Source organism: Pseudochaenichthys georgianus, chromosome 6 (assembly GCF_902827115.2).
Source record: "Pseudochaenichthys georgianus chromosome 6, fPseGeo1.2, whole genome shotgun sequence".
Lineage (NCBI taxonomy): Eukaryota > Metazoa > Chordata > Actinopteri > Perciformes > Channichthyidae > Pseudochaenichthys > Pseudochaenichthys georgianus.
Genome location: NC_047508.1, coordinates 44442408 through 44468811, shown reverse-complemented (window position 1 = coordinate 44468811; position 26404 = coordinate 44442408). Strand labels below are relative to the sequence as shown.

The 26404-nt window shown below is 43.2% G+C and overlaps 1 protein-coding gene across 1 annotated transcript in view; it reads left to right on the top strand.

The window, feature by feature from the left end:
- Positions 1-24660, top strand: part of LOC117447927 (calcium-dependent secretion activator 2-like) — a 171362-nt gene extending 146702 nt beyond the window's left edge. The window contains exons 14-19 of the mRNA XM_034084944.2: positions 2526-2600; positions 3384-3467; positions 3602-3634; positions 12451-12558; positions 21897-22001; positions 23286-24660. Coding sequence (XP_033940835.1) covers positions 2526-2600; positions 3384-3467; positions 3602-3634; positions 12451-12558; positions 21897-22001; positions 23286-23456 — 576 coding nt within the window. The 3' untranslated portion in view covers positions 23457-24660. The remainder of the gene's footprint in view (positions 1-2525; positions 2601-3383; positions 3468-3601; positions 3635-12450; positions 12559-21896; positions 22002-23285) is intronic.
- Positions 24661-26404: the final 1744 nt, after the last annotated feature.

Sequence of the window (26404 nt, the reverse complement as noted above, 5' to 3'; positions counted from 1 at the left end):
ACGAAAAAGTCTAAAGCCACCACTGCTTGGGAGAAAGAAACGATGTGATATTTGGGCCCTTTTTCGCTACAATGAGGCGGAGAAAAAAGCGAATGCATTGTTTCATCAGAAGGGAAGCAATGTGGCCATAACACAGCTGGTACAACCACCACAAACCTGACCAGATACTCTCTGCAAAGCTTCTTAATCATTCAACCTGTGTTTTTCATCAAATAAGGACAAGATATAATCCTTTTTATTTATATACTAAAATGACAAATTATTGGTTTTGGCTAGACTAGTTTGACTGGAATGTTCTATATAATCTGATGACTAAAAAACACTCAACCGTTTTCATTGACAAAAAGTAGACTAAAATAATTAGTTTTCTTTGACTAAAATAAGACTAAAATGCTCAGACTTTTAGTCGACTGAAACTTGACTAAATAAAAACAGGATGAAGGTGACTAAATATGACTAAAACTAAAAAGGAAATTTAAGAAAGGACTAAGAGTAAAACTAAATAAAAAAATAGCTGACGAAATTAACACGAGGTTTGAGCAGAATGAGGCGTGGCTGCAACGGGTGATCCGTTTGGTATTTTGAAAAAAAAACTTCACAGACCTGTTTTGTATAGGTATGGCCCTACAATATATGTTTCCAATACAGCGTGATAGGTCCACTTTAAGTGTATATGTGAGGTTCTACATAAACCGATATGTCCTTAATACTTTACAGCGTTATAACTGGAACACTTATAAGCCACTTCCAAACGTAGACATTGCTGATCTAGTCTGAGAGGCTACAGGTCTCCTTTCTGCACATATGGTTTCACTTCTATACGGGGAGGAAGCAGCACGGCTTCATTTGAATGCACATATGTTGTTGTACAGAATGCTTGCAAGCTTCGATCAAATAATTGGCCCGGATTCAAAGTGCCATATGTGCGAAGTGAGACGAGGAAGAAAATGTATTTTACTTAGGCCGTTGGTGTTGGAATACCCTTCAAATAATAAGCACAATATACACACGTGCATTATGTCCTCTTTAAACCTCTGATACATTTTACTCTGTTGTTCTTGCGAACCGATGTGACCGACGTGTGCCTGAAATCTCACTTGTACTAAAGTGGTTGTAATGACGTTAATATCTATCAGACCCTTGATGCTGGCTTCATCTCGTTAAATGCAACCAGACGATCATAAAAGCACGTAGCCTTCAGCGAGCCGTCTGAATCCAGCCGGTTTCTTTCTCTGCTCTTTAAACATCACTTGATTCTCCTGAATGCGGTTCAGTGGATGCAGCTCGTGCTCACTTGGCGGTGGGTGTTGTGAATGAGGCCTCCTGACCTCTGACCCCTGCCGGTCTGAAGGCTCTCAGGGACGTCACGGCAGACCTCTAGTGCGGTCAGTCTTTCTGCAACTAGCCGCGATCGAGCGTCCGTCTGCAGCGAATCCTGCCGGCGCTCCTCTTGCTTTGACTCAGAAGGCTTCCAGATTGTTCCAGCTCAACAGGCGGGACTGAACCGTCTGCTCTCGACAGTTCAATACGGACGCTAAACTCCCGGATTCATGAGTTCTGCTTGTATACACGGCGGTAATCAGCGAACATGCTAATGAGTGTGCTGTCTTTTTGTCGCTGAGGTGATTTGAATAGCGACGGCGTGGGTGGGGGGGGGGGGTGTGACCCGGTTGCAGAATCTAAAACATCTCACAGAGCTGAAGGAGCAGCGGCAAAGACCAAACTGTTTCTCTGCGGTCTTACGGGGGGGGGGGGGGGGAGAGCAGCGACGTTAATTGAGGAAAGAAGAGAGGGAAAAGAAAAAGCAGGAAGATGGGCGCGCTGAAAGCCATTTTGCGGACTTGTGGAGAGGGGGGGGGGCGAAACGAGGGCTGTCGGCTCTGACCTCACAGGACCCGCAATTTGTCAGCGATCTGTTCGCTTTGTTGATTGAAATTTTTAATTTGGGTGTTCTTTAGACGGCCAGTGAAAGGGCATTGTCGCCCAGAGATGAACTCCCCTGCTGCTGCCGCCATTCAGCCCGCAGCCCCAGCCTTTTTATTTTTTATCCTTCAAGGGAAAAGGTGCCATGAATATGTTTTCGGGGGGGGCCAAACGAGACATGAAATGGCGGATTAATTGAATCTTGTGTGAGCCTTTGGTCCTCGCAGCTGGACCGGTGCTTTAGAGCAATACAAGGCTGCTCTAATTGTAGGGAGACGCACAAAAAGTATCCTTCAGATTCCTTCGCTTTTTCCAGCGCGGACGGGAATGTCATTCAGACGCTGAATGGTCCTATTAGCTGCTTAACTCAGCGGAGGGGCACGGATGGGGAGGTTTGTCACGGGAGGTGTGTGTGTGTGAGTGTGTGTGTGAAGACTTGATGTTCATTGTAGGTTTCTCCTTTCTGTCTCTTACAGAACGGAGAAAGCTGTACTTCTGTCTCAGGAGGCGAGGAGTCACTTTGACGTTTTGTGTGTCTTTCTAGAAATAATAAAATATTGCTTTTTGTCTCCCCCCCCTCCTCCCCCCCTCCTCCCCCCAAGCAACAATACCACTCCAAAATCGATGTTCTGATCGACGAGGCGTTCAAAGACATGCTTTCCTCCCTGGTCACAAAGGTACATTTCTTTTCCAATCAAATCCTCTCATGCTGTTTACACCGGGCAGGCGGGTGGGGTCACACGTGCACTTCTTTTTGTTCATTAGTTATTATTCTATTCTTTTGAGACATGTTTTATTTTTCCACTTCTTTTTTTAAAGCCTCACACCTCACAGAAAAGACGATAGATTTAACACTTTCTATTCTGATTTCATTTTTCCGTAGCCGTTCGTTTTTTGCTTGTGATGAACATGTTATTAGACACATGTATTATATTCATATTCTATCTGCTCACTCTTAGGAATGTTTTTTAATTTGTAAAAGTTCTGCTTTATTTCATAATTTGTATTATAATCAATATAATATAATATAATTAATAATTAAATTATAATGTTGGCACTTTTATTCCGATATTAAATCACATGTATCCATTTGTTCATTTTCTATTTGTCTTATTATTATCAGTATATCATTAATATTATAATAATATTAATAATGTTTTCTTTTATTTACGGCTTTATTTGTTGTGGTCAAGGTTTATTTTTTGCATGTTATGATTAAATTGGATTTGTCGTTCATTATAGAAATAACATTTTCTAATAAAACGTATATTTCTTTACTGCATCTTAAATGATGCTTTGTTGCACTAAAAAAACGATATAAACTCTCAGAGAAATTCTCAAATAATTCTGATTGCTTTGTTTCAGTTTCTCAAATCTCAGTAACGGTAGATCCGGTGGAAACGCGTCCCCGTGACGGCAGAGTAAGAGCATTAACGGCTGTTGTGTCTGCCCCTCTGCAGTTCGCCGCTGTTTTAGACGGCGTCCTCTCCAAACTCTCCAGATACGACGAAGGCACGTTCTTCTCTTCCATCCTCTCTTTCACAGTGAGTACCTTTCTGTCCCGCCAACACACAGCGCGCTTTCTTTCTCCGACTCTGAGGAAACCTGTTGTTCGCTGGAAACCAGATCTCCGCTGACCCCAGTGTCTCCCTTCCTCCCCCCCCCCCCCCTCTGAAAGGTGAAAGCAGCTGCCAAGTATGTGGAGGTCCCCGTGAGTCCCCGCTTGGTTTATTCTTCACACCCTGTCCATCCTTTTATCCCCATATCACTGTTTCCGTGCGCTTTCAGTGGAAGAACCGAGCGGAGAGAAATGCAAAGCGCCTTTCTTTGCATTCGCTCATCGTGCCGTGTTTCACGTGTGTGGAAGAGAAAGAGGGTTTTTTACTGCGAGCCAAAGAGCACACAACAAGTCTTAATTAATTGCACTCTCGTCCTTGGAGATGTGTTTTGCTGAAGTGTCGCTTTGTGGGCGGCAAAGCGTTTAATGAGCGGCGGCGAACGGGCAGAGATCAGAGGAGTTAAAGTGTGGAGGTGACGAGGCGTTCAGGGTGTGAAGGAGAGAGTGGGTTATCTCCACAATTAGATCATGGTGACCGCTCATTTCCTAAAGCAGCGATTAACAATTCCTCCGAGATTCTTACTTCTCCCATTGTTCGCTTTTATGAATGCTGGCCGTTTTTAAAAGCGTCCACTGGGACTAAAGATATTCAAACCTCTCAGGCTTCAATCCAAGAGCGATGTGACTACAAGAAGGAGAAGAAGGAGGAAAGGGAATGCATTTCCTTGCTCTGAGCGGTTTGGCTGTAAATGAAATGTTTCTGAAGACTATTTTGAGAGCTCTAAATTAGATGTAACAGAAGTTGATATTCGTGCTATCAGAAGAACGTTTGATGCCCTTCAGAGTTCTGCCATCCTCGTGGAAAGCTCCGTTAGTATGGAGGACATGATGGAGTGATTTAGGATGATGTATTCACTTATCTGAAGTTGCCTTTGCTAAAAAAAACGGGGCTGAAACTCAGATGTGAGAAACTCTGAGTCACGGAACAGCTGACAACAACATCTCACCTCCTTAATCCTCGGCCCCGCCCACATATCCCATCATGCTCTCTGGTTCCCGTCCAGACTTCCCTTCTCCCCTGAAATTATAACGTAACCTCTACCTTGGCCTTTTTGGTCTTTTGTGTGGAGGGAACCTGACGCGGGTAATCCTCTTTTAATCCCAGGTGAGGTGGTGAGCAGGTGGGCGGGGCTTCTGATGTGGCTCCGCCCCCAACAGCTTTTCACAATAACAGGAAGCTTTGCCCCCCCGAGGGTTTTCAATTTAGAGACTTTTATTTCTCTGTATTTAATGAGGGAAATACCTGTTTTTTTATTTATCGAACAAATGCAACTGATGTATGTATGCCTTTTATATTTGACTTACGAGTGATTTACGGCTTTTTTTCAACGCTAATTTTTTATTTATTCCACCACAAAAAGGACATTCATAATGATGAAATAGTTCAGTGGTTAAGCTGAGCCTTGGTTAAAACTCACAGGTTTTATACCTTTTATAATTGTTTTAATTTGGTGTAAATTGACCAGTTGTTTAAATGTTATTGTATTAATGTTTCTACGGTAAAGCGAACGCGCTACACCGGCCCAAAACATTGCTATTAACGGAAACACAGCTTCAGAAACGATGCAAATATAAAAATACAATTGTGCCAAAACACATGCAATTTAAGAAACATATTTACTAGAAGTGCACCAGAAACCAAACGCGATATCAGGGGACACTAAAGCGTGACTTAAACAGCTGGGGCCGGAGCACTTGGTGACATTTGGGGTTATCGAGTCGGCCATAATATCAGACGGAATCACGTGTGAGGTGTGAAAACAATTAAAATCACATGTAACATTCTGAACACCTTTGAAATTAAATTGTTCACCTTTCCAAGAAATACATTTGACCGAAGTCCAAAGGGTTAACCTAAAACCCTTTAACGTGTGAAATATACAAGTCACTTTGGGACATATTTGCAAACAAAAGCTAAAAGAATATTTGCTTTGAAAAAAAATAATATATCTTGTGTTCAGAATCTTTTAGCAATTTATTTTAATGAATGTCAAATTCACCCATAAAGGATCAACAGAAAACCAGCAAATGTATATTTTCATTATTGTTTAATCAACAAAAATACCCCAAAAAGGATCTGGTTCTTCTTGTTAAAATATGTTCTGTCGCTCTTCATTAATAATCACATATTCAATATTTATCAGCCGGTTTTTTTAAGGCTGTTTGTTGTAATATGACCGCTGATGGATATTTACAGTGAGTGGAATCTATTATTAGTTACAGCTAATCCAACCGGCATCATAAACATTGTTCCCGGGTTATTTTGGATAATATCGGGTCTTGTTGTCGTGCCGTGCCAGCACTCATACGTGCACACACGCACCGTGCACCTGGCAGAAAGGAATCCAGGGCAGGAAAGGAGGCCGGTAACAGTGTGTGATTACCTGGCACTTCACTGCCTCCCCCTCCTCACCCGCAAACCGCTCATTATCAACGGGCCCCTCCCCGTCTGCATCCGAACACGTCTTCATTTTACACTCTCTATTTTGTTTTCTTCCTTCGTTGTTGTCAAATGTTGACGGGCATCCAGGTGGCCATTATCCCGCGGCGGAGGGGATTACTGGTGTTTGGCTACAGTGCAGAAGACCGAACAGAAAGAGAGGGCAGAGCGTGACAAGAGCTCCGAGCCGCTCGTATCTTTTGTTTTTTCTCTTTCCTCTTCGTGTTAAAGTCTTAATCTCAGTGGCTGGAACTGTGCCGGCGTCTCCGATCTGTCACGCCGCTTTGTCACCTCGTCTGAGCGAGAGAAAGGAGAGGTAAATGATTGAGACTAAGCCTTAAGGGGAAATTGATGTCTCCAGTGACAACAAGGGCAGTAATATGTTGCCAGTGGCACACACACACACACACACAATCAGGAATGTTGCACTACAGATTTCTCCCCTGCTCTGACCCTGTTCACACTTGTGCGGATACGTTTTTAAAAGTTGATCTCCCAAGTTCCTCCTGTACTTGTTGGAGAGTGGTGGGTGGGGTCGAGGTCAGCGATGTGCAGGCTAATCAATTCCCTCCAAACCAAATCTGGTAAAAAGTAGGAAACACAATGTTGTTTAAAATATCATCTCATAAAGCAGCATTTAGATGGCAGAGGGTCGTAGAGTTCAAGCTTGATTTCCTACTGTTGACAAGTCAATGTTTTGTCTCACCTGAAACACGCCCGGTTTAGAAACATGAAATCCATCCTCTTTGCCAAGAAGGCCTGTAGAATAAATGAAGGTTTGGTTATTCCTCGGCTGATCCTCTCCGTACTTCGGCCTCAAACTTGCTTTCACAGCAACCGATGACAAACCTGTTACGACCAGTTTAGCATCTAAAGCTAACTTTCACTGTTTTCCTTATTGAACTATAATAACGATTTCTAATTTCCCCGTCTGCCAATGTTAGAATTGCTAATCAGCTATTATCTGTAGTGTAGTCTTGGACAGGAGTCTACCTGCTTATCTTAATCCGCTGCAAAGTCATGTCTAGAGTTGGCAGATTGAAGACAACTTTCTAATTCCATTGGCTTGGCAAGTCTGTGCATGTCATGGACTGTGCTTTGCTTAGTTCATTCGTTGACCTGGTGCCAGAACATATGAGGCCAAGACTGAATTTATACTCTCATATCTACGGCTGTATGTCCACTATCCACCACCTGGGTATCGGTTGAATCTGGTTGGGAATGCTGGCGGGAAAATCTGATAAATCAAAGCCTAAGGCGATCTTTAGTTCTTTATGTTTCCGCGACATTGGAAACTTAGGGTTAAGGCTTGTTTGTTGCCAAAAGGTCATATGGGCATGTTGTGTTAGCAGTTCAAGAATCCACTGGTGGAAAAAGGTTGTGAAGGATAATTATTTTCCTTGAATCAGCAGTGGAACAAAGCTCAGGACTCACGAGTATTGGATAGGTTGTCGAGTCAAAGAGTCTAAAGCTCAGTACTCAGTCATTCCTACTACAATTGAGACACTCTGTACGTCATTCCACGAGTGCACACCGATCCAGCCTCCGCAATATGTTGTTTGTCAGGAGTTCAATGGCACATCATTCCTATATTCATGCTGGAAACGGCAGTATCGGCAAATCTGCTAAGGGAACAGTTCTTCTGAGGGAGCAGTTCTGCTAAGGGAGCAGTTCTGCTAAGGGAACAGTTCTGTTGAGGGAACAGTTCTGCTGAGGGAACAGTTCTGCTGAGGGAGCAGTTCTGCTAAGGGAACAGTTCTGCTGAGGGAACAGTTCTGCTGAGGGAACAGTTCCGCTGAGGGAACAGTTCCGCTGAGGGAACAGTTCCGCTAAGGGAACAGTTCCGCTAAGGCAGCAGTTCCGCTAAGGGAACAGTTCCACTAAGGCAGCAGTTCCGCTAAGGGAACAGTTCCGCTAAGGCAGCAGTTCCGCTAAGGGAACAGTTCCGCTAAGGGAACAGTTCCGCTAAGGGAACAGTTCCGCTAAGGCAGCAGTTCCGCTGAGGGAACAGTTCCGCTGAGGGAACAGTTCCGCTGAGGGAACAGTTCCGCTGAGGGAACAGTTCCGCTGAGGGAACAGTTCCGCTGAGGGAACAGTTCTGCTAAGGGAACAGTTCCGCTAAGGCAGCAGTTCCGCTAAGGGAACAGTTCTGGTAAGGGAACAGTTGAACGGACATTGAAAGTATAAATTGGACTTTAATAAGCAACAAGATAACGGCTCGGATTATCTATCAATACTGGAATCGTCAACACACCACTGCCACTCCTCTCGGGTCTCAAGTGTGCAAGGGAAACTTGATGAGGAGGAGTCGCTAGTTGTGGATAGAAACCCCCAGACATGAGGACGGGACCTGGACGTGTCTGCTGCATCCGATCAGAGGCTTCCTGACGAGCCCTGAAACACGCAGGCTTCAGATCCACCGGGCTTTATGGGGATTCTGACAGGCCTGCCAATCACAGAGCCTCCCCCTCCTCTCTCTGGTCGAACAATACACTCACACCACACCCCCCCCTCTTTCCACACACACACACTCAGACTCCAGATGCCCTCGCAGCCACGTGACCCCACTTTAACCTCTGGTATCTGCAGGGTTTCTTGTCTGTCTGAATCACAGCTGAGCGTCTCTGACTGCTCTCAGCCTGTCGCTTGCTGTTCCAGGCCTTTAACGGAAATCATAACATTGGTGTACGGCTGCAACGAGCAATTGGTTTCATTGCAGATTATTTATAAAAGGAATCGTTTGGTCTATAAAATGTGAGAAAATGTCCAAACCAGATCCTTAAACATCAATGTCTTTAAATGTTCTGTTTTGTCAGTCGAAAAACGAATTTACTTTAATATTAGATCAAACTGAAAAGCAGGAAATCCCCATATTTGCAAAACTGAGACAGCATTTTATTACATGAAGAAATGATCAAAATGTTGTTGAGGATTGCACTGACAGTCGACCAATGGTTGCAGCTCGATATTGAATACGTGTTTACTTGAGAAATTCCTTTCAAAAGAAACGGTCTGAAGTCTTGAAGGTTTATCAATATAGTTTTCATCAAAGTTTCCGTCGGTCGACTAACGGTTGCAGCTCTTCATTGAAGAGACGACATTTATTTGAAGCAGACAAAGTGCATTTGATGCTTTTTATTTGCACCAAGAACAAACGTGTGTGTGATAGTCCCTCCCTGTACACGATGTGCGGGGAATCGTCTGTAAACCTCCTGTTCCCTCCGCCGCCTCTGCTCTTCAACCCAAAGCGAAGGCACTAAAGCTCCAGCTCTTCTCTCCACCATTAGCATGCGACAGTTTGAGTTTCTTCAGTGTTCTCTAAGACGAGCGAAAGGTTACAAACCCAAATTCATAATCGGCCTCCAACCTGCCTCTTTCTAAGTGAAGCCAAAAGGGTTCTGGGTTTTCTTCGAGGCTCCATTTCCTTGTGTTTCCACGGGGGATCTGACGGCAGAACAGCAGCCCCCCCGGGGGGAAGGACGCACGCCGGCTCAGAGAAAACGGGTGTGAAAGATGTCAAAGCAATTACAATAAGCATTACAGTTGTAATCTCCCCTGACAACAGGGAGTGCGAATGAGCAGGTTCACACACGGCTGCCTCTCCCAGCCACACACACACTTCAGAGGCTTCTTGATGCTCCGAACACGGAGGAAGTGGTTTTACGTTCTTCTTCTTTTCACCAGGCACTCGGCGGGAGATGCTGAACATTTGTTGTGTTTTCACAGTTTACCAGAGTTTGCCTTAATGAAACCCAGTGGGCGAAGTACATGTACCTAAGAACAGTGCTTGAGTACTGTACTTTTCGGACTATAAGCCGCGACTTTTTCCCCATTGTTTTTGTCCAGCTAACGGCCACTAGGGAACCTCCTAAATCTATGGATTTACAGGTAAAATTAACCACCTTTAACTCTACGGGCTCTAGGACCGGTCCGCGCCCGCCACCTTTAAGCGGCGGGCTCCAGCAGGAAAAGCTGGAGGCCGGAAAAGAGTGAGACAGGTAGCGCGCCAAAGTAAAAGTGGAACCGAGAGACAGAACGAGAGCAAGACAGACGGACAAGTTAGCTGCTGCGGCTTCTATGCAGGTGCGCTTTGTAGTCCGAAAAGTACGGTACTTCCATTTTCCACATGACACTTCCCCTTCTCCGCAGTTCAGAGGCTAACGTTTGAGTTTTACTCCGATTATCGTGATAAAATGGCCTCGTGATTGTTATCGCAGATCAGTGGAGACGCAATGAGACCGTCACGTCTCGTTCTTCAGCGTTTGATAAATACCGAGTTGTTTCATTGACATTGAAATGTTTGCTTTCTGCGCGTATCAACTGAGGAAACATATTCCTCTACTGGCTGTAAAGTGAGGCTCTAAGGCTAGGTGCTGCTTTTATTCAGTCACTTTATTTAAGAGCCTTACGTTATCACCAATGTTCCGTGGTTTTGTCTGGGCATTTCTTTCATGATGGATTTTTTTAAATGTCCATTGGTTGATTGTTTGTTGGTCCGATAGCCAGTGTTGGGAAAGTTCACTTTCTACATGAACTAGTTCAGTTCACAGTTCACACATTTTAAAATGAACTAGTTCAGTTCATAGTTCATAATTCAAAATGTTGAACTAAAGTTCATGGTTTCAAAAATGAACTAATTTATAGTTCATAGTTCTTTTTCCAATACGTTGCTGCGAGCTATTATTTGTCTCCTGGATGTTAATGGGCCATTTCAATTTTTACAATATCCTCAGAGGGCCGTACAAATTATTGACCTCTGCTTAAAAAAACTAAAATCACAGCCCATTCATTTCATTCTGTGCAAAGAAAAAGCAACCTCCTAATCCAGATATCTTACCATGACTCGCGCATGCATTCACGTGCAGGGTGTGGCGTGACCACCAAAACAGAAAGATAATTTATGGACACAAGATGTGTGCAAATGTATTTAGTTTCCTATCCATGTGGACATGATTTAAGTGGGGGGGACCTAACCTCCTCTAGGGGGGTCCGGGGGGCATGCTCCCCTGGCAAGATTTGTTGCACTTTGAGAGCAACATTAGGAGATCTATGGACACATCTCTCAACACCCAAACACAACTGTAAGCAGATTTTCTTTTAATTTATGGATATTTGACAAATCACTCCCCTTTCAAACTGTATTCTTCTTTATTAATAACTGTCATATAGTATTTTATACCTGTTTACTTTATTCTCTTGTTTTTTTTATAACTATAATGATCATATAAAGATGTGCCTTTACCTCACTGGTTGTAGACAAAGCTTCTTATATTCGTTAGCATAGCTAGCTAACCAGATGCTAATGATAACAACACAGTTATTGACTGTCTGATCAGTATGACAGATGAGCAGATCGCAACTGGGCTTTCAACTAAAGACACAGACACGCAGAAACTGCGGCATGTGTATGGACTTATCGGTACTGCAATTTCTGAAGTGCTGGAGTGGCGTTCTGGTGCTCTCCGTCAGAACTGCACCCCTGTCAGTCGAGACATATACCACGTGATGACACGTTAGGCTCGTGTTGTGTTCAAGGACCCTGACCTTGGCCAGGAAAAACAGGTACTCGCTTGTTTAATTTTTTGCGGTCTAGATTTCTTTCATTTTTTTATTTTTTGCGTGTGTTTATAAATTACCTCGAGGGCCGTACCAAATTGTCTCGCGGGCCGTATACGGCCGGAGGCCGGACTCGGAGGTTCCCCACCCCTGCCGTAGAGTCTCACTCTGAGCGAGTGCTGCTGCAGCTGCTCTCGGCTTCGTCCATACTAATTCATTCATTCATTCAATGCTCGCCGGTTCCGCGGTTCCACATTGTTTGTTGTGAGGAGTCTGATATATTTAGTATATTTATATTTTAGTGCGACAGCCAGGGGTGACAGGCGCGTAGGCGTCACAGGCAGCTTGCTGTTGCCAGATTGGGTGGTTTTCCGCATTATTTTGAAGCCTGTTTACGGTGTGTTTTAACTGGGTTTTCGGCTGAAAGGCATATGAAATCTGGCACACTTTTGAACGCCGTTATACAGCGCTGAGAATGAACGCGTTCTCAATTACGTTCATCTAGCGGAAATACAGTACGTTCAGTTCACGTTCGCCCAAAATATGAACGCGTTCATGAACGCGTTCAGGTACATCACTGCCGATAGCCCGGTAAGATATCCGTCTCTTGACGTAGGAAACCGTCAATGACACGGCGTCGAGTTATAGAAGCTAGCTGAAGTTATCGCAGGACTCTCGTTGTGTTGTCTTGTGTTTCTCCCAATGGCGTTATCATTAGGGGTTTGTTCCATCATCACCCGTGGTGTGATATCATTGATGCTCAGCATGGACGAAGCTTTGCACGATGAATGCCAGGCATGATCCTTTCCACCACCAGGCTGAACGCACTGCATGTAGTTTGACATCGTTCTTCGTGTCCTGCCTCCTCCTCCCTGCAGTTCTTCTTCAGGTGTCTGTGTCCTCTCTCCTGCAGAAACCAGGCATGGACCTGGCCGACACCTACATCACCTTCATCCGGCAGAACCAGGACATCCTGCGGGACCGCGTCAACGACGAGCTGTACACCGAGAAGGTGTTCGAGGTGAGTCTAAAACACAGCCGGTTTACCGCAACCTCGGTCATACTTTCTATCGGTTATAATAACGTTGTACTTACGATGTTTATACCTGAGATAATATCACTAAAAGAAGTCAAATGATGCGAGAAATCTAACTTGAAGCAACACATCAAGTTTATCTAAAGCATTTTAATGATGCTGACGTAAATGGCTGACGTATTTAATGTCGTAAAACAAAACGTTAAAATCTCTTGATTGGTGTAACCACAGGCTAACAACCAATCAGAACGTCAGGACACAAACACGGTTACAGTGTATTCTAGGGATGTAATGATACCAAAAACTCACGGTACGATAATATCGCGATAAAAAGTCCACGGTACGATATTTATCACGATATTGAAAAATAAAGGAAAAAAATGTGAATCTTTTTTTACTTTTTTTTTCGTTATGAAATCATAAATCTGATTTGTACAGCATTTTATAGGATAGTAGTATTTTAAAGTGTCAACAATATAATAATCAGACCCTACAATATAATACATCAAGTTTCACTTTAGTTTTTTAAGTAACTCAACTCTTACTCACTCACTCAGCGTCATAAAGGTTATCTTTTAGGAATGTGAGCACGTCCACATTTCCAGGTAGAAGCTGGGATGTTTGGGCGTTTATAAAATCCCCTGCTGTGGAAACGACTTTCTTGCTTGGTACTGATGTTGCTGGGACAGAGAGATATGCTTTGGCCATGGGTGACAGCAGTGGGTCAAACTGTGCGTTGTCTCTCCACCACTTCAAAAACAATACAGTTGTTGCCAAGAAGGTGAGGCTTATTGACAGAGATATAAATATACTGTTGGTACTTGTCCATGTCTCCAGGTGTGTACATGTAGCCCTGTAAATATGATGTCCTTTTGTGTTCTGTTGTTTTATGTTCATGTTGTAACCTACTTGCTGCCATGTTGGACAGGTCTCCCTTGAGAAAGAGATCGATGGTCTCAATGGGACCATCTGGTTAAATAAAGGTTTAAAAAAAAAAAATTATAAAAAAAAAAAAATTATTATTAAAAAAAAAAAAAATCGCGGTAGATTTGGTCAGTCTCACGACGGTATTGAGACATCTATTTACCGCGATATTCGATATATCGTTACATCCCTAGTGTATTCCCCAGGCATGATCACATAAGAGCTGTTATTTCACTCGTAGCGTTGTGCTGTATCTCGCACTGAAGCCGGTAAATGCTGTCATGGCGGCAGTGCGACCGATGGACAGACCAACGTTTGCAGTAAACCTTCGAATCAGCAGTGAGTTGAATAGCTGTAACAAACAAGACGTCAATGTTTACGTTTTCTTGACAGGTAGCGTTTGTGTGAATAATGACTCAATTAAACATCAGCTTCACACGTACCTGCTGCAGGTAAACACCGAACGCACTTATCTTAACCCTGAGTGTAAGTTGTAATTGATGTTGTCTCCAGTTAAAGCGTCATTACCTCCACCAAGGAGGTTCAGGGAGTTAGCTTTAAGCAGGATAAAAGGAAAGCCTGATCTACTGGAGACTAAGCGAAAGGGCGTGGCTTGGGCAAAGGAAGAACAAGGGATCCTTTGCAGCGAGGCGGCCATTACGAGTTTCCTGCTCTCCACGAATATAAAAATGATATTCAAAAACTATTCCAGTGTTTTCTGAAGCAGGAAGCTAATCCAGAGCGGAGAGTAAAATTGCCCGGACTTCTTTCTGTGGATTGATTGGACTGCACATAGACACTTGATCCTCCTTAGCAACAGTCTGTTATCCTTAGCAACGATCTGTTAGCAGAAATTAGCAGTCTCTGTAATGTTAAAATTGACCAATCAGAATGGAGTATCCAACTAAGCCCTATAAAAAGAACGATGTTGTACTATTTAAAACAAATGCGGAGGACATGTTGACGATAATGTTTTACTGCGTCAGATCTTTTCATACGCAGCAGCTGCCTGTCTAGAAAGCCCACCTTGCTGATAGACCTCCACACACACACACACACACACACACACACACACACAGCGAGGTGTGTGTTCTCTCAGAGCTTTCATTGTGCCGCAGCAGCAGGTCGCTGTGAGCTGAAAACACACACCGCTTCTGTTGACCTGTTTATCACTTAGGAACCACGAGAGCCTTCTGCACACACACACACACACACACACACCTCCACCTAAACACCCATCGTCCATCCCACACCGTCCCTCTTCCTCACTAAACCACCTCTCTCCAGGATTCAGATTTCTAAAAATATTTCCAAACATGCCCCGTCTCTCCGCCGTGCCTCAGAGCCGCGGACATGGCGGCTCAGAGCCTCGGACACATTAGCACCAAGCCGCGATGGATTTCTGCCACCCGCCGCCTCCTGAGGGGGGGGGGGGGGTGTGTGTGTGTGTGTGTGTGTGTGTGTGTGTGTGTGTGTGTGTGTGTGTGTGTGTGTGTGTGTGTGTGTGTGTGTGTGTGTGTGTGTGTGTGTGTGTGTGTGTGTGTGTGTGTGTGTGTGTGTGTGTGTGTGTGTGTGTGTGTGTGTGTGTGTGTGTGTGTGTGTGTGTGTGTGTGTGTGTGTGTGTGTGTGTGTGTGTGTGTGTGTGTGTGTGTGTGTGTGTGTGTGTGTGTGTGTGTGGAATGAGTCTAATGGAGCTCAGAAGCAGCCAGTCATGCACCGAGGAGGAGCCGACGCTGGGCCTCTCAGCCTTTCAACGTGACACACACACACACACACACACACACACACCCATCCCAATGTGTTGAATCGTAATTGACAGCCTGTATATTCTTGGCTGTAAACAAAGACATCTTTAAAGTCTTTATTCTCATCTCCTTTTTGTCCTAAATTTCCACAAACGACAACATTCCTGCCGCCGCGCTGTTGACACAACTAATCCAACAGATTTACACTAACGTTACGCCGCGCACACTCCGATCAACGTGACATTCCCACACATGCCATTTGGCTTCTCTGCGCCAGAAATATGATTTAGCAAAAAGAAAATGTTACTGGTTGCAACTGGTCTGACGTATTTTAGGACCAAATGATTAAATGTTATACGAACCTATCGTGCAAATAATGCTGCTTTCATCCTCATTCCCCGATAAAAAGACAGCATTAAAGGCCCTCTGTACACACACACACACACACACACACACACACACACAGAAAGTCAATCTTGTGTTGAGACAGCAGCATCAGGCCTCCAGCCAGGTGCATTATGGGTATGCAATTGTCTTGTTTACATGCGTCTGAGCAAGTCAAATTCATGATGGAGCCTTTTCTTCAAGCTGTGTGTGTGTGTGTGTGTGTGTGTGTGTGTGTGTGTGTGTGTGTGTGTGTGTGTGTGTGTGTGTGTGTGTGTGTGTGTGTGTGTGTGTGTGTGTGTGTGTGTGTGTGTGTGTGTGTGTGTGTGTGTGTGTGTGTGTGTGTGTGTGTGTGTGTGTGTGTGTGTGTGTGTGTGTGTGTGTGTGTGTGTGTGTGTGTGTGTGTGTGTGTGTGTGTGTGTGTGTGTGTAGAGGGGGGGTCTGTAAACACTTTCTTATCGTTGTCTGTGTGTGCTCACATGTGCCTCTCCATCTATTTGTGTACAAGTGCTCACCAGGGAACCAGGTCTTTGTGTGGATAAGGAGTGTAATTCATGCCCACACACACACACACACACACACACACACATTAGCAGCCAGATCACCTTAATGAAGCGTTTTAGGGGACAAACCTGCAGGCTGTGAAAGAACGTAAATAAGCGAGATGTGGATTCAAGTCCTAGAATCCCAGATTCAGTCTTTAACGATATTATTATTATTTTCAACAAGATCAAATATTTTAAGTTTGTTTTATTGCTGCAGGTTTGTTTTGGATGCATTCTTTTTTAAGGCGGACAACAGGAAAGAAAAGTGATATCTCGGTTCAATAATGAAGGAAAAGACCTTAAAGAATTACAAATATTTTCATCATCCTTGTTTTTCTTTTTAGAAAATAAATAAATAATTTGTCGCTCAAAGACGAATCGTATTTTTATCCATCCAATACAATTCCCTTTGGTGCAGCATTTATTCTGTTGCTTTTGTATCGATATTTTCTAGAAATGCAATCTGTTTCTCACCACATCTCGGCACCAGATTCAAGACAACGACTTATAAATAATAATAATAATACATTTTTAAATGAGAGACTTAATAGTTAATTATTTTACAAAATGACTGTTTTTTTTTGCCACGCCTTGACAATGTGTGAGATGTTTAAATGACATCGTTACTGTGGCGCCAGCAGGAAGCCTCTCCTCTCCATCACGTAGAAAGTGTTCCTGACAAGACCCATGCAGCCCCCCCCCCTCATATACCCTCCATCTGTTTCCCCTCTCGTCCTCTAATCAGCTCAATTAAGGAGCGTCTTCGTACTCAATTTCCACGACAGCTAACGCGGCGCGCGAGGCGAGCGTCGGGCCGATGATTATCCGCTACTCGCCTCCCAGAGACTCAGAGAAACGTTTCACTGAGAGGGGGGGGGGGGGGGGGTAGAGAGGGGGGGGGGGGGGTAGAGGAGGAAATCATCCCAGGAGCAGCAAACGTCGTCCAGTAATTTCAACATGGTCGAGCATCTGTTAGCACGGCGAGCCGATTAGCACACGACTCGAACTGCAGCGTTAGAAATGTTTAGTGTCGACAGAGGAGGAGGAAATGAGGAAGAGCAGACATTAGTGATGGTGGAGGAATCCGTCATCCGCAATGAAACCTTAATGGACGTCTCTTCTGATGCACCAAGAGAGCGGAAAGTAACTTTACTTGATTATTTCCATGTTATGCTACTTTATTCTTCTCTTCATTTATTTTAAACATTACTTATTATGGCTTTGTTGAATACTCGATCCTGATTGGTCAATTTCAACATTCCTCGATTTTTTGCTATCAGATCGTTGTTAAGGAGAACAGACTGTTGCTAAGGAGCATTAATGGACTGTGTGCAGTCATATCAATCCGTCAGCTGTGGAAAACAGTCTTTTGTTTTCTCCATCAGAAAACTTTGTGGAATTCTTGTTTAATATTTATTTTTGATATTTGTGGAGAGAAGGAAACTCTGGATTGATGGTGGCTAAAGTGTCTTCAGTAAAGACAAGAAAAAGAGAAGGAAAGAGGTTACAAGACAGAAATCATTAGACAGGAAGTAAACACTAACAGGAAACAGTAGAAGAAGACAGACAGGAAGTAAACACTAACAGGAAACAGTAGAAGAAGACAGACAGGAAGTAAACACTAACAGGAAACAATGGGTGTTTCTCAATGTCGAGGAAGGATGCTCCAGAGCCACCATTTCAAGCATACTACGTCATCGAGTGCCGCCGAAGGACTGTTCCAATGTCCAGGCTCCTTGGAATTCTACCGAGTCCGGCGTCCTTCGTTGCGGGAAATTTCGAGGCTGCACATGTGTATCCTCTGCGGTCTTAAAAATCCCCACAATGCTTTGCTCACGGAAATCTGTGGGGGGGGCCTCTCATATGACGCACACTTGCTCGCCTGTTCCACTCTTTGTTTTCCGAATGCCAGGAAGGATTCTTGCCTAGCTTCTGAAGGAAGTGACTCGGAAGACATGTCCTACCAAGCAAGCGTCCTCGACATTGAGAATCACCCATGGACTCCGGCAGAGTTTAAAGCCTCGTTAATATTAATGAAATGTGGAAAATGTTGGACGTTTAAATAACAATTCGTTCAGTGCTGCTGTCATTTTAAGATACGTTGATGTCGCCGCAGTTTCAGTCGTTGGGACTTTTGATATCGGAGATTTCAAGTCAGTGAAATCCAGAGCGACTTGCTACGGAGCATCAGAAATACTAAATGAGAAGAAACACGCCGTTAGAGACGAGGCTGTTTCCGTTAGTAAAAGAACGATGTGGGTTTCGATCCCATGCGTTCGGATCCGCTGCATCTTTTTATTTAGCTCAACAGTTTTTACACCAAGTTTTAGGAACATCGGTTTTTCATAATCCTGCTCACAACCTCCTTGACTGTGGCTCGAAGAAAGTAGAACTGCATTGAAGACAGAGAAGGAAAACACAAAGTATTGATGTGCCTTTCCTGCACTAGTATTGTCTCTTATGTCGGAGTCCATACATACACATAGTCAACTGATTGCGATGCTAATTGTGTGGATGTACATTTGCTGTGGCCCAAATTGAAATGTGTGTCTGCGGAGATTGATAACGTCTAGAGGTCAAAAGGTGCTCGTCTCAAAGATGTGTTTCCTAAACAAAGCGCATTGAGGAGGAAATGAGATAAGTCGGAGTGTGAAGCGCACACACTCCCAGCTCGCCGCTTATAATGCTCGCTCACATTACCTGTAGAGGCAAAGCAATCCAAAGTGCAGAAATACTCACATCTGCACGACTTATGGAAACAGTGGTGGCATCTCAAAGTGCGCCAGAAAACCCTTTCCTCTTCCCAGCGTGGAGCCTTCGAAGGACACGGACACTTCCTCTGAGGGCGAACCCACCGTTCGTCAGACCTCTGATTGAAAGTCCACATCCATTCTGCTTTGCTTGACACCGCTTCATTACTTTGACGTAATTAAAGGAGACGGTGTCGGTCCCGCAATAAATGGATTCAAATATTTGCGCGACCCCCGAATGATCACGGGCGTGTTTTGGCTTTTGTCAAGTGCATTAAATAACCTTTGGACGGCTTTTATCTCTCAAATTGGAAGGTAATTGCGGCGCGTGTCGGTGTGAAATGAAGTCTGTCGAGGCAGATCTGAATATCACGGGTCATTACGGTGTCGGAGCAATTTCCCTCTGCGTTCTCGCCGGGCGGTGGGAGGTGTGAAGGAGGGAGTTAATGAAAAGTACAAAGCAAGAACCTGATTATTTCTCAGGTCGACGCAGAGCCGTGAACCCCGACACGCTGCATTCAGGGTTTCGCCGTAGAACTGCCCCCCCCCCCTCTCGTTCGGATGCTGCTCATCCTTTGACCTCGTGGGGAAGCGTTGTGTTTCTAAAGACAGCTCTGAACTCTGAACCCAAACCTTAAACCGCCCTCTTCAGCATCACCGTAATGTTGTTTTTATGTATGTTCTTTTTAAGCATTTAAAGAAACTCCTCAAGGCGTTCGCTCTCGGTTTTCTGACTTCAAAAACAGCTTGACGATGTGTTCAGGACGATGAGAAATCCGCTTTCTGCTGGTTTTCTGTGAGTGAGTCGCTTCCTTTATACTGCGAAATGTGTTGTACTCAGCCTGTAGACGTATGGTAGCCTGCGAGGGTCATGTGTCATCCCTTGTGATACTCCACTCCAAAGGGTAAGGCTGTTAAAAATCTAGGTTTTGGCTTAATGCGTCTTATTGTGAAACTCCAAACTTATAATAATCCACGTGTTGCGTTGTCAAAGTCGAAGCTTGTTAAAAGGGTGTTCGGCTGCCATTTCTCTAAAGTCAGATGGATGGAAGTGAGCAGGAATAAAATTAACTTTCTTTTACGAACACAAAGTGAAAAGTCTGTTTTGTGTCAGTTTCAGGATATTTTCACTTCTCCTGAGTTTTGGTAGGAGATATCAAACCGTAACGCGGACACTTTGCTTTGAAGAAAATGCTTTAGTATGTCTTTGTGTCAACTTGGGTCATCGCTTATCATCGTACTCTAACATTGAGGTTGTGTCCATGTATTACATCAGGGGTGTCAAACTCAAGGCCCGGGGGCCACATTCGGCCCGCGACTTCATTTTATGTGGCCCCACAAGAGCTTGCAAAGAATATAATATTTTTATTATACGGTTACATGCTACAGAAGCACGTTGCCCATAAACTACATGTCCCACAATGCATCTCAAATATGACCTTTTTTCTCAGAATTTGCCTTTTTTTCTTCAAAATATGCATTTTTTTCATAGAATTCCTTTTTCTCAGAATTAGATTTTTATTTCAAAATGTCACTTCTATTTCTTTTTTCTCCAGAATTTGGCTTTTCTTTTTAAATCATTTTGGGACATACGCACTGAAGAGACTTGCCCTAGACTTCTGCTTTCAGACGTAGTTAATTATGAAGTTATTACCCTATCCGATGATAATCCAATGCAGAGGCAATGATGTAATATAATGCATTATTTTATAAATATGATATATTTATATGTATTTTTATATAGTCTTAAAGTTACAACCGGCCCTTTGAGTGCAACCATAATGCTGATGTGGCCCGCGATGAAATTGAGTTTGACCCCCCTGCCTTACATGATAAGTTATAACTACAAATTATTCAGGTCATTTACACATAAAATATTATGGTAAAAAGGGTTGAGGTCATGTCCATATATCGTACGATAGGTCGATAACGTAAAAATGCTCAAGGTAATTTATGTATATCGTACAATTTGTAAAATTATAATGTATATATAATGTAAAAAAGTATCCAGGTAATTTACATACGTCATACAATAAACCATTGACATAAAAACCATCCGGATCACGTCCATTTTTAGTCCGATCGAGGTCATGTCAACATACCATAAGATTATACGACTTATTGTACGATATGTCTACGACGTGAAAAGTATTGAGCTCACGTTCATATATCAAACAATCATTTGATAACGTAAAAGGATTGTGTTCATGGTTATATATTGTGTGTTAGATCAATGTCCATATATCGGACGATAGGTCGATAACGTAAAAATGCTCAAGGTAATTTCTGTATATCGTACAATTTGTCCATAATGTAAAAAAGTATCCAGGTAATTTACATACGTCATACAATAAACAATTGACATAAAAACGATCCGGATCACGTCCATTTTTAGTCCGATCGAGGTCATGTCAACATACCATAAGATTATACGACTTATTGTACGATATGTCTACGACGTGAAAAGTATTGAGCTCACGTTCATATATCAAACAATCATTTGATAACGTAAAAGGATTGTGTTCATGGTTATATATTGTGTGTTAGATCAATGTCCATATATCGGACGATAGGTCGAAAACATAAAAACGATCAAGGTCATTTCTGTATATCGTACAATTTGTCCATAACGTAAGAACTTATCCAGGTAATTTACATATGTCATACAATAAACAATTGTCCATATTTAGTCCGATTGAGGTCACGATTTATCGTACGATATGTCTACGACGTGAAAAGTATTGAGCTCACGTTCAAATATCAAACAATCGATTGATAACGTAAAAAGGATTGTGTCATATGATGGATCAATAACGTTAAAGTAATTGTTCCTTTATCGTACATTAAGTCATGTCCATGTTTGAGATGACGAGATAACGTAAGAATTGTTGATTTGAATTCCATATATAGGATAAGTTGAAAATGTGTGTGTTATAATCCATAATTATAATAGTTGTTGTTGTTGTTGTTTACAGCAATGGTACAGCAGCTCTGTGAAGTTGGTGTGTGTTTGGCTGGCGGACAGAATGGAACTGCAGCTGCACGTCTACCAGCTGAAAACACTCATCAAGATCGTTAAGGTACGAACTGTTTTAAGATCCACAGAGAACAGAAACCGGGTCCAGACCAACTGATGTTGGCGCTGAAATGCACGTTTCTCTAACTTTCCACCCACAAGAGTCTCCTTTCCGCTGCTGCGAAAAGAAAAGCCGTGAAAGAGCCTCAGACTGGCAAAGCGTCGTCTTCAAATGACGTCTTATTCGTGGTAAAACAGCCAGAAGTGACATTGAAGAAGAACAACAACAACGAGAAAAATACGGACGAATCCAACGAGGAGTGTCCTTGAAGCAGCAGCGGCGTGAAGAGAAGAGGAAGGAAACAAAAAGCCCAACGGAGACGCTTTGTCTTTCCATAGCTTGCTAATGTGCAGAGATGCGCGAGTTTAACTTGAAAGCAAACAGACCAGGAATCATAATGGCTTCTGACTGAAGGTAAAAACCCTTTCGACGCCTCGGCCCGACACATAAAAGACTCTGTCCTTGAGCTTTCTGTCCTTTCAGACTCAGAACGGCAGCTCCCTCTCCCGCCTCCTCCTCGATGCATTCCTCAGACGCTGCCTCCTTCCACTTTATCTCCTGAAACAGAAGAACTATCGAGACTTCAGGCCAAAGGGATCATTTCATTTCGTCGTCGTGTCCCTGGGCGAGTGTCTCGCCCAGGGACACGACGACATGCTGACTGCAGTGGGGTTTGAACCTGTGCTCCCCTGAACACCAGCGCACTAGCCCACTGCGCCACAGCCTCCTGTGTTAGTGGAGGTCATTTCCGTATATCGTACAATAAGTCGATAACAAGAAAAAGATCATTTACGTATAACGTAGAAATTCTCAAGAATGTTTCCGTATATCGTAAGATACGTTTAACCGGTCGAGGTCATGTCCACATATTGTAATTTCAATACAGTATGTCGTACAATAAGTCAATACCATAAAATGATGTTTAGAAAGGACAGATCATTTCCACATGTTGTACGACGGGTAGATAACGTACCCCATTTTATTTTTCAATTTTATTTTCATATTTATTGTCTGTAAGTTAAGAATGAATGAATTATCCATGGTATTATAATTGGTAAATGATGAAAAGGTCGAGGTCTATCTATATATTATCACACAGGTCAGAGTTATGTTCTATTGTGTGATAAATGAATGATGATTGAGTCTTTTCTATATATGGTACAACTAGTCAATGTTAAGACTCAATCTTCCCGCTAAGGTTCTTCCAAACTGCTTTTCTAAGATGCTCTCTTTTCCCTCCCTTCTCCTGCTTCCTTGTCTCCTTCCTTGTCTCCTTGTCTCCATCAGAAGACGTACCGTGACTTCCGGCTGCAGGGCGTTCTGGACGTCTCGCTGAACAACAAGAGCTACGAGACCGTCTACAACCGCCTGACGGTGGAGGAGGCGACCGCCGCCGTGAAGTCTGGAGACGGCCTGCAGGGGATCAGCATGAGAGACAGCGACCAGGAGGACGACTGAACACACACACACACACACACACACACTTCATACCGTCACACACACATCCTCTCTCTGAAGGACCTTCCATCACACTGAGTTATGTTCTAGATCAGGGGGGTCCAAACTTGTATCACTGAGGTCCACATAATAATAATATAATAATAAAGTGTATTTGTATATAACCTTTCAGAATCAGAATACCTTCATGAGTCCCACAGAAGGTACGTGTACGTTGTTACAGCAGAGAAGAGCCAAAGACAGCTTAATGTAAGAAACAAAATACACATCTGTAAAAGTTCTGAGGATTTATCAGCCAGGTATATATTGCACAGTAGTTAACGGCATATATATATATATATATATGGTATTTAACAACGAGGGGTGTTATAGTCTTTCATGCACAAAGCAGCTCGACGTGCTTTACAGAACGAGAAGAAATCATTCAATTCAAAGGTTGTATTGTCATGGGCACAAAGCTGCAGAGTAGAGACGGCTTCTGACCTGAGCTCCTCCCACAATGCAACAGATGATCAAGTACGAAATAACAAGTTGTGGAAAAAGTCTATATACACGAGTATGATATGTACGAGAACAGAATAACAACAGAAATAAAAAGATAATAGTAATAAAAATGCCATAATTCTAATAAAGAAGTTAACTACTCAGGCTGTAGTTTGGACACCCCTGTTGGAGATGAAGAAGTGTGAAGCAAAGTCATCGTGGCGGAACGTCCTAGTAAAAAAAAACCTCTTGCTCATTGCCTTGAAACTGCTGAGAATGTACAGGAAGTCAAAAAGAGGCGTGGCTTCTGACGGACCAATCCCTGTCCTCCCTCGCTCACTCACCTGCAGGACAGGAAGCCCCGCCCCCTTCAACACGCAGCCATACTCTGATTGATGTCAATTTGTACAGCGATGGCCATCAGTGCATTTTCTTCCTGTTGTTTCTTTTCCGTCGTCATGGTCGCAGCTTATTGTTCAAAGACACTCCGACAGTTCTTGGTGACTTCGCCGCCTTTTAACGATGTTTTTAATCCACAGCAACGGCAGCGACAATCGACTAAAGAGATTAACGAAGCTAGGATTTGTAAGGTTCTATTTCAATCAATAACTCTTTCCTTGTCTCTTTAACGTAGAGACACTACATACTGATATACACCTGAACATCAGCAGGAGAGGACTCTTTAAAGTAGAGACACTACATACTGATATACACCTGAACATCAGCAGGAGAGGACTCTTTAAAGTAGAGACACTACATACTGATATACACCTGAACATCAGCAGGAGAGGACTCTTTAAAGTAGAGACACTACATACTGATATACACCTGAACATCAGCAGGAGAGGACTCTTTAAAGTAGAGACACTACATACTGATATACACCTGAACATCAGCAGGAGAGGACTCTTTAAAGTAGAGACACTACATACTGATATACACCTGAACACCAGCAGGAGAGGACTCTTTAAAGTAGAGACACTACATACTGATATACACCTGAACATCAGCAGGAGAGGACTCTTTAAGTAGAGACACTACATACTGATATACACCTGAACATCAGCAGGAGAGGACTCTTTAAAGTAGAGACACTACATACTGATATACACCTGAACATCAGCAGGAGAGGACTCTTTAAAGTAGAGACACTACTTACTGATATACACCTGAACATCAGCAGGAGAGGACTCTTTAAAGTAGAGACAATACATACTGATATACACCTGAACATCAGCAGGAGAGGACTCTTTAAAGTAGAGACACTACATACTGATATACACCTGAACATCAGCAGGAGAGGACTCTTTAAAGTAGAGACACTACATACTGATATACACCTGAACATCAGCAGGAGAGGACTCTTTAAAGTAGAGACACTACATACTGATATACACCTGAACATCAGCAGGAGAGGACTCTTTAAAGTAGAGACACTACTTACTGATATACACCTGAACATCAGCAGGAGAGGACTCTTTAAAGTAGAGACACATACTGATATACACCTGAACATCAGCAGGAGAGGACTCTTTAAAGTAGAGACACTACATACTGATATACACCTGAACATCAGCAGGAGAGGACTCTTTAAAGTAGAGACACTACATACTGATATACACCTGAACATCAGCAGGAGAGGACTCTTTAAAGTAGAGACACTACATACTGATATACACCTGAACATCAGCAGGAGAGGACTCTTTAAAGTAGAGACACTACATACTGATATACACCTGAACATCAGCAGGAGAGGACTCTTTAAAGTAGCGACACTACATACTGATATACACCTGAACATCAGCAGGAGAGGACTCTTTAAAGTAGAGACACTACATACTGATATACACCTGAACATCAGCAGGAGATGACTCTTTAAAGTAGAGACACTACATACTGATATACACCTGAACATCAGCAGGAGAGGACTCTTTAAAGTAGAGACACTACATACTGATATACACCTGAACATCAGCAGGAGAGGACTCTTTAAAGTAGAGACACTACATACTGATATACACCTGAACATCAGAGGAGAGAACTCTTTAAAGTAGAGACACTACATACTGATATACACCTGAACATCAGCAGGAGAGGACTCTTTAAAGTAGAGACACCACATACTGATATACACCTGAACATCAGCAGGAGAGGACTCTTTAAAGTAGAGACACTACATACTGATATACACCTGAACATCAGCAGGAGAGGACTCTTTAAAGTAGAGACACTACATACTGATATACACCTGAACATCAGCAGGAGAGGACTCTTTAAAGTAGAGACACTACATACTGATATACACCTGAACATCAGCAGGAGAGGACTCTTTAAAGTAGAGACACTACATACTGATATACACCTGAACATCAGCAGGAGAGGACTCTTTAAAGTAGAGACACTACATACTGATATACACCTGAACATCAGCAGGAGAGGACTCTTTAAAGTAGAGACACTACATG